The 8,352-nt window shown below is 51.8% G+C and overlaps 1 protein-coding gene across 1 annotated transcript; it reads left to right on the forward strand.

Annotated features, from left to right (window-relative positions):
• On the forward strand, nt 1–7,317 carry CNGA2 (cyclic nucleotide gated channel subunit alpha 2). Its single transcript, XM_013959813.1, has 6 exons — nt 1–101; nt 460–570; nt 1,517–1,687; nt 4,551–4,658; nt 5,110–5,216; nt 5,897–7,317. The coding sequence occupies exons 1-6, from the start codon at nt 1–3 to the stop codon at nt 7,315–7,317; spliced, it is 2,019 nt and encodes a 672-aa protein (XP_013815267.1).
• Nucleotides 7,318–8,352: the final 1,035 nt, after the last annotated feature.

The following is an 8,352-nucleotide window of genomic DNA, read 5'->3' on the forward strand; positions in this document are numbered from 1 at the left end:
ATGACGAGTAATGGCCTGCAGAGTTCGCCGGCCAACCACCACCCCCGTCTGCCTGCCCAAGCCGGGGATGACACCAAGGGGACGGCGCTCAGCACCCAGAAGTGAGGCCAATCCGTGCTCCGGGCGAGGGAGGCGTTTCTGAGGAAGGACTCAGGGAGGCTCTGGGCACTGGGGACCTTCTGGGAGAGCCTGGCCTGTCCAGGAGCGCAGGGGCGCACGGTGTGGGGAAGCCCTCCTTGGCCACATGCCCCTGGGATGGGGCGCGTGGTTCTTGCTCTGGTGCCAGTGGGGCAGGGGGAGAGGAGGAAGACCACCTCAGCGTGGCCATGCCCCAGGGGCCAACAGCAGGTCTGCAATGACAAATGCCAAGTGCTTGCTTTCTCCAGCTGGTCTAAGTTGACTGAGGGCAGGCACCACTGCAGGATGGTGCAGCCATGACCCTCCTTCTCCCTGCTGCAGGACCCACTCTCCCCACAATGACGCCTCTTCAGAGCCACAGGGAGGTGCTCCTCCGGATGGTGGAGAACAGCCAGCTGCTCCCACTTTCCAAGGACGGCAAGCCCTGGCCAGGTATCCGTGTGCGCGGCGGGCTCCGAGTGCTGGAACAGCTCCTGTGTGCCATTTCCGGGACACAAGAAGGAAGCTACAGAGCTATTTGATGGGCTCTGGGCTGAGCTAGAGCCTTTTGGGCCTGACTTTGAAATACGTACAGTGAAACGGGGGAAAGGGCTGCCAAACATCACCGTGTTGCAGGGACACTGAATAAGCAGTGCTCTGTCCTTCCTGCTCCGGGTTTGCCTGGAGAAGTGGTACATGCCATCTCCGAGCCATCTCCTACCATACTGGGCTAGGGAGTGCGCTGCCTGCCTGCTCCCTTGACCACGAGGAGGCAATGCATGGACGGCTTCCCCCGTCCTGTGGAGAGCTGGGTGCTCCCCAGTGCTCCTGCAGGCAGAGGGGCACTGGGGGCTTGTGTGGGGTCACCAGTCACAATTTACACCATTCACAAATTATACCATTCAAGTGCTGCAGGGACCAGCATCTGCAGACTTACTCTGTGCGCTGCGGTGCCCGTGGGGAGGGCAGGGGGAGAGGACGGCTCCACCATCTCCAGTGCCCCGGGAGAGTTTGGAGACTGGCTGTGCCCGAGGGCACCTTTCCCTTGCAGGCAGCCTCAGCTCTGCCTGAGTGACCTACATGTTCCTCATGACCCGTGGCAAGAGACAGCAGGATTTGGAAAGGGGCTGCTGGACTCTGCTAGGGTGGGCCCAGGACTGTCTTGCTCTTATATTCTTGGTCCCATACTGTCACTGCAAGGGGCAAAAAGACCGTGTTTGGGCCTGACAAGGGGCTGTGAGACCCTTCCTCTCAGCTGTAAGCACCTTTGAGTACTCCATGGACTCCCCCACCAGCATGAGCACTACCTCAGGTCCCCATGAGGACTTGCTCTCAAGTTTTTGCTCTCTCCTGGCTCCACAGACACCTCCTTCTGACTCTGCCTCTCTCCCCTGTTCAGGATAGTCCGCCTGATGCTGGTGCTGAGAGACTGGGCCAGCAAGAACTTGCACGAGGAGCAGCAAAAGCCTGACCCCTTCCTCGAGCGGTTCCAGGGCCCTGAGCTCCAGGCGGTGACTACAGGCGTCGGCAACGATCCAGAAGGCGAGGCGTCAGAGGCGAAAAACAAAAAGTAGAGTCCCTTCCCCGCGGCCTCTGCCGTCCTTGGCTGGAGGTCAGCCGTGCATGGTGCTCGGGACCTCCTGGCAGCGTAGGCAAATGGACACGGATGGGGGTGTGCCAGGTGCTGGGGAAGGGGAGGTATGGGGCTGGGAATGAGTCCTGGGGACCCCAGGTGCAGATCTGCCTGGAGAGGGACAGGTAGGAAGGTAGCAGTGGAGAAGGTCCCCTGTCCTCTCCAACCCCTTTTCTGGCAGTCAGCTCAGCCTTCCCAGGCTGCTGTGTAGGCAACGCATGGTCTGCTCTTTCCCTCCTGGCAGTCTGTCCCTGTGGAAGAGACCTGGTCTGTCCCTCACCATGGGGTCATCTCTGCCCTGGTCCTTACTCTAGCATGGCTCATGAGAGTCAGCAGACCCCCACCCCTGTTTTCAGAGCAATTCGATATTGGGGGTTGGCAACGGGAAGCAGCCCTGCATCCATAAAAAGATTCACCTCTGGCCTGTGCATATATGTGAGGAGCTGTGGGCAAACCAAGGGGACACGGGGTTGGCACCCTCGGCTGTAATGCCGCAAGGGCTTGAGCCCTCGTCTGGGATGTTTTCTGAGCTTGGCCCTGTGCTGGGGCCAGGGTCCCTCTTCCGACAGGAGCTGCTTGCAGAAGAAACCCTCCGGGGACCATTGCAAGCACAAAGGCATTACGTTTGCAAGTCTCATTTCATCATGTGCAGGACAAAGGGAGGTGAAGGGAGTGCACTGCTGCCTGTGCCTCCCCCAAGAACAGACACTGTGACAGAAGCTTTCTCAAAATGCTCTTTCAATTCCAGCCCTTTCATCTCCTCAGCTCACACACCTGGTGAAAAGCAATAACCAGGCTTTTCTTCTGCTGGCTAATTAAAGGGCAAAGCTCATGTACTAGCCTGGACCCTACTATTATACATGGTAATTAGAACACCTAGAAATGATTGTTTTCTGTAGGAGAAATATATCTGAGGCTTGTATGTGGGTCTTTACTAGTCATGGAGAAAAATGTTCTGCCCTGTGAGGGTAAGGGGAGCTTGTTAATTATCAGGGGAAGAGGGAGTTGCAGGCTGCTGTGAAGGGGCTGCTCGGTGCTGTGGCTCCTTAGGGGAGGTTGTTCGCTTTCTGAGGTGAGTCTGGCAGGATGAGGGTTTCCTGCATCCACAGGTGATGTGGCAACAGAGCCAAGCGCCATCGTGTCATGGCCGGTAGATGCATATTGTTTGCCAGCTTGACTTTATTTAAGAGATAGGTTAAAGGTCCCTGGGGCGGGGGAGATGTGTATTTAGAGTTACCTCACCAGTCTCTAGAAGGGAGAGCATTGTGGCTCTCACAAATAACTTCTGGAGCGATGGTGCTAACTTCTGCTGTTTTCTAGGTCCTCAGCTGTATGGATGAAAGGCCCAGGTCTGCTAACTCTGAGCACAAGGCACCAGGCACTGCAGTGGGAGCCTCAGCGGTTTGCAGTACTGGGTGCAAAGCCTTCAGGAATGGGCAGCTGATTATTCCCTCTTTCTGGGTTAACTCAGGCCCTGGTTTTCCAGTCCCTGGTTTTTGCCCTAACCCTGTTGTCAGAGGGGGTAGCTGTACTGTATATGTCAGCTGGATAATGTCAGTGACTCCAGCCACCTGCTGTGATCACAACTGGTGATTTAAGGCTGAAATTGCCAGCATGATTAACATAGTTATTGAGGTTATTGGTGCTTGTGATGTGTGTGCTACAACAGCACTTGCTGGTTCTAGGTGAGCCAATGTTTCCCTTGTGCCAGGTGTTGTAGGTTACAGTCTCTTTCTCAGAAAATATTTAAGTCCCAGATCGACCCATTTCTGAACAAAAGGGATGCACTCTCTCACCACTTCTAATGCGAAGGTTGAACCACCCACTTGTCTGTGCCTGTACCCGAAACGTATGTGAACGACGGCTGCTGGCTCTGCTTGGGCCGCTAATCCCCGCACGCCAGGCACCGCAAGTGCTGCTGCCTGCGTGGCACCAGGGAAGCAGGCTTCAAGGCAGAGGATTTGCTTTTGTGAAGGCATCAGAAGCAGTGGGGTGCACAGGGCTATGTGCTGGCAATGGAGTTGTTCCTCCCATTGCTGGAGGGAGTTTTGCATGTTCAAAAGCTGGAAGGGAGGGAGGGCGAGAAGGAGTTTTGCTCTACCAGGCTGTAGCAGCCTAGCAGTTCAGCTGCACAGTTTCTGTTCCCTGGCTTCTCCGGTGAGATCTTGGGACAGGAGCCCACACATCTCAGAGTCCCAAGATAAGCTGGATCAAACACTTGGGAACAGTTCAAAGGCTGGGCAAAATGCAAGCAGGCAGCTGTAAGAAGAGCGGGAATGGCAGCCCTGCAATGCTGTCTGCCCAGGTCACTGCTCTGCTGTTTGGGCAGCACCTCCTGGTGCTCCCACTGATCTGGCAGCACAATTTTCTTTCTGCCCTAATTAATATTCTTCTTCAAAATCTGTCCGGCTCCAATCCCTACTGTATCTGGGAGAAGGAATGTCATCTAATGAGAAGTTTTCTGATTACCTTCTTCCAAATGTCTGTTTCTGACTCTGCCACTGATATACTGTGTGCATGTAGGCTGCCTGCTTTGTCTTGCTGTGCTACAGTTTCCTCTTTTGGTACATTGTCAAGCACAATTTTGGGGATAAAGGAGCTTAAACAGTGCTGGACTTTTTTACTCAGCACTCCTGGCATTGGACCTAACTTAGAGACTGACACTCAAGCTGCAGCTATGTTTAAGCCAGTCTAGTGCAAAGGATGAGGGAGATGACTTGGATGGTCCCTTCCAACCCTATTTACATTTAGCCCTTTGTTCACACATTGCCTGCCACCTCTGGGTTCTCTCTGCTTCCAGGAAGAAATGGCAGACCTTTGTGGTGGACCCTGCGGGGGACTGGTATTACCGTTGGCTGGCTGTCATTGCGGTTCCTGTCCTCTATAACTGGTGCTTGCTTGTGGTCAGGTGAGCTGGAAGGCTTGTAGGGTCCCTGTCTCGCCTGTCCCTCCTGTTCATCTGGCAGTCGTGGCTCAGGCTGGTATTGGACATCTGAAGCTGGCTGTGCTGGGGCTGGGGCCTGTGGGAACCTAAAGGAAAGAACCTCCCATTTTGTTCTGACTGCAGCAGTGCAAAGGCAGAGCATCATTGTCTGGCCCTGGCAGGAAAGGACTGTCATCTCTGGGTGCAGCTGCTTGCAAGGCCTTGTGAGGTGCATTTGGGAGGTGGTCTCAAGAGCATTTCTTTACCTAGGTCAATGGAGGGCAGATGATTCCGAGAAGAAGGATTTAATTTCTAGGAGCAGAGGGGACAAGTGACCAAGCTCAGCTGTAGAGTTTAGGAGCCCCAGAACCACCTGGGTTGGAGATGATAAGGGTGTTCAGTGGTCTCATCACCCCACTGTGTGGTCCTCCTCCAGGGCTTGTTTCAGTGACCTACAAAAGACTTATGTTGTCCTGTGGCTGGTGTTAGACTATATCTCGGACTGTATCTATATCGGGGACATAGTGATCCGCCTGCGCACAGGTAAGTAGAGGAAGCATCCCAGCTTGTGAGTGTTTTGTTTTAATTACCTAGAAGTGGGGATGAGCTGCAAGGGAAGGGATCTATAGCTCCATTAGAAAGAGGGTTTTTATCTACCTTGGCACTTGCTCGTCTGAAGCAGCCTCCAGAGAAAGAATCTAATTAAAAGACCTGAGAAATAGAGTAAGTTTCAGTATGAAAGATTAATCATCCTAGCTTTCAACCTCACCTTTGAATAATTGTACAAAATTACTCACATTACTATTAGTACTCGGGCATAGTTGAAGGTCTGTATCTCTGATTTTATATCAGTTCAGTTAATGAATTATCTAAATGGAAAAATGGTAGAATTTAATGTTCTCAGAATGGGGCAGGCAGCTGTGCATTTTTTGTCCAGAACTTGCAATAATTTATGATCTGGAGGATGGAAACCTTTGCATCCCCATTTCTTTGAGGCAATAGAGTAAATCCCTAAGTGATATCTTTGCATGGCTTTTGCCAGATGAAGAACTTGAGGGATAATGAAAGCTTGTAGACTCAGTAGATCAGGTGGAATTAGTAATATTTGAATGACTCTGTGTATATGCATGCATGTGAAAGGCATACTGTGAAATGTTTATCAAAAAGTCTGCAGAAGAGTTGTACATAAGCCAAGATAATTCGATCATTTGCTTCCCTGTCAGGTTTCTTGGAACAGGGTCTTCTGGTTAAGGACCTGAAGAAATTACGGGATAGCTACATCCACACCTTACAGTTCAAGCTGGATGTTTGCTCCATCCTGCCAACAGACCTGGTGTACTTTGCTGTGGGATTGCACCGCCCTGAATTGCGTTTCAACAGGCTGCTGCACTTCTCCCGCATGTTTGAGTTCTTTGATAAGACTGAGACCAGAACCAGCTACCCCAACATCTTTCGCATCAGCAACTTGGTTCTTTACATCCTGGTCATCATCCACTGGAATGCATGCATTTATTACGCCATCTCCAAAGCCATAGGCTTTGGAGAGGACACCTGGGTTTATCCCAATGTCACAGACCCTGAATATGGATATCTCACCAGGGAGTATGTCTACTGTCTCTACTGGTCTACATTGACTTTGACTACCATTGGAGAAACCCCTCCTCCTGTGCGTGATGAAGAATATCTCTTTGTGATCTTTGATTTCCTCATTGGCGTCCTCATCTTTGCCACCATTGTGGGGAACGTGGGATCCATGATATCCAATATGAATGCCACCAGGGCAGAGTTCCAGGCAAAAATTGATGCCATCAAACACTACATGCAGTTCCGCAAGGTGAGCAAAGACATGGAAACCAAAGTCATCAAGTGGTTTGACTACCTGTGGACCAACAAGAAGGCAGTAGATGAACGGGAAGTCCTGAAGAATCTCCCTGACAAGTTAAAGGCAGAGATTGCTATCAACGTTCATCTGGAGACACTGAAGAAGGTGAGGATCTTCCAGGACTGTGAAGCAGGTCTACTGGTGGAGCTGGTGCTGAAGCTTCGCCCTCAGGTATTCAGCCCAGGGGATTACATTTGCCGGAAAGGAGACATCGGGAAAGAGATGTACATCATCAAGGAGGGGAAGCTGGCTGTGGTGGCAGATGATGGAACAACACAATATGCTTTGCTCACTGCAGGAAGCTGCTTTGGTGAGATCAGCATCCTCAATATTAAAGGAAGCAAAACGGGCAACAGGCGCACTGCCAACATTCGTAGCTTGGGCTACTCCGATCTCTTCTGCCTGTCGAAGGAAGACCTGATGGAAGCAGTCACAGAGTATCCTGATGCCAAAAAGGTCCTGGAGGAGCGTGGCCGGGAGATCCTGACCAAGGAAGGGCTGCTGGATGAGTCGGCTGCAGAGGAAAGCATGGAAGGGAAGAGCGTGGAGGAGAAGCTGGACAAGCTGGCCTTGAACCTGGACACACTGCAGACCCGTTTTGGCCGGCTCCTGACAGAGTACAACGATGCCCAGATGAAGCTCAAGCAGCGCATCACTGTTCTGGAGTCCAAGATGAGGCAACAAGATCTGGAGGGCTTCTTCTCTGATAACTCAGACAGCCTGTCTGAGGATGGGGAGGGACATCCTGGTGGGATGCAATGAGGGGACACACAGGTCAGCTAAATGATGTCCTGCCTTGCACTGAGACAGTGTATGTTTTTTCACAGGGCAGCTCCTTTGGCTGCTTTGCCAGGGATTTCTCTCAAGTCTTTAGCATTGCTGTTGCCACTGTCTTGATGCAGCTCTTGACATGGCTCCAAATCAGGTGACTGTCTTCCCTCTCGCTCAGGTCTGTCTCTTTGACTGCCTTGATCTGAGATCTTGGGCTTGGATCAATAAAAAGAGGAGAATGGCTTATGCCACTGCTAATGTTTCCTTCCAACTTCTACAAAAGGTCTCTGCTCATCACACCTTCTTCTTTCCCTTTGCCTTAATATGAGGTGGGATGTCATCATCCACAGCCTTGCATGGAGGGATGCCTGGACGTGCTGACCTCCCATGTGTGCCAAGGAGGCACAGAGCCGCAGCAGACAGAACCTGCCGTGTGCCACCTCCCTGTTCACAATGGGGCTGAGGAGGAAGACGGCCTTTAGAAGATGCCAGATTCCTAGCAGATAACAAAACCATCCCAGTGAAAGAGACCAGATCACAGGCCAGATATTTACAAATGCTTTTTGGATCTGGCTTTTGTAAATCACACCACAGTAGGTAAATACCCACTCTGCACTGAGTAACTTCACGCCTGTGGGACACATAAACTCAGCTAAGCAAGCCAAGTCTGGGCCTCTCATGTCTGTAAACAGGGAGGCTTGTCTGGGTCACCGTCACTACATAGGTCATCTCCACAACGTTGCAGAAGTTGGGCATCTTGCTTAAAGGACAGGCAGGTGCTGCTCTCCCACCCACCCTCTTTTCCCCTTCTGCTGTATTTGCTGCTTGAGCTATTGAGTTCCACCTGGCGCAGGTGGCCCCCCAATGTCACATTTTCCTGGAGGATGGTGTTTCCAAGCTCTCCTGCTGAGAAGGCGGCATGAATTTCATGTTGACTATGGAAGTCTCAGATGACAAGTACAATACAGCAGGAAACAAACGCTGCTCTTTGGACTGACAGTGACTGTTACGCTACGTACAGAAGGA

The sequence above is a fragment of the Apteryx mantelli genome, chromosome 13 (assembly GCF_036417845.1).
Source record: "Apteryx mantelli isolate bAptMan1 chromosome 13, bAptMan1.hap1, whole genome shotgun sequence".
Classification (NCBI taxonomy): Eukaryota; Metazoa; Chordata; class Aves; order Apterygiformes; family Apterygidae; genus Apteryx; species Apteryx mantelli.

Bases quoted from the DNA above. Each gene is read 5' to 3' on its own strand.
- CNGA2 (XM_013959813.1), top strand. From the start codon at position 1: ATGACGAGTAATGGCCTGCAGAGTTCGCCGGCCAACCACCACCCCCGT. The intron at 102-459 runs GTGAGGCCAATC...TCCCTGCTGCAG, and splicing joins ACGGCGCTCAGCACCCAGAA to GACCCACTCTCCCCACAATG. The intron at 571-1,516 runs GTATCCGTGTGC...TCCCCTGTTCAG, and splicing joins GGACGGCAAGCCCTGGCCAG to GATAGTCCGCCTGATGCTGG.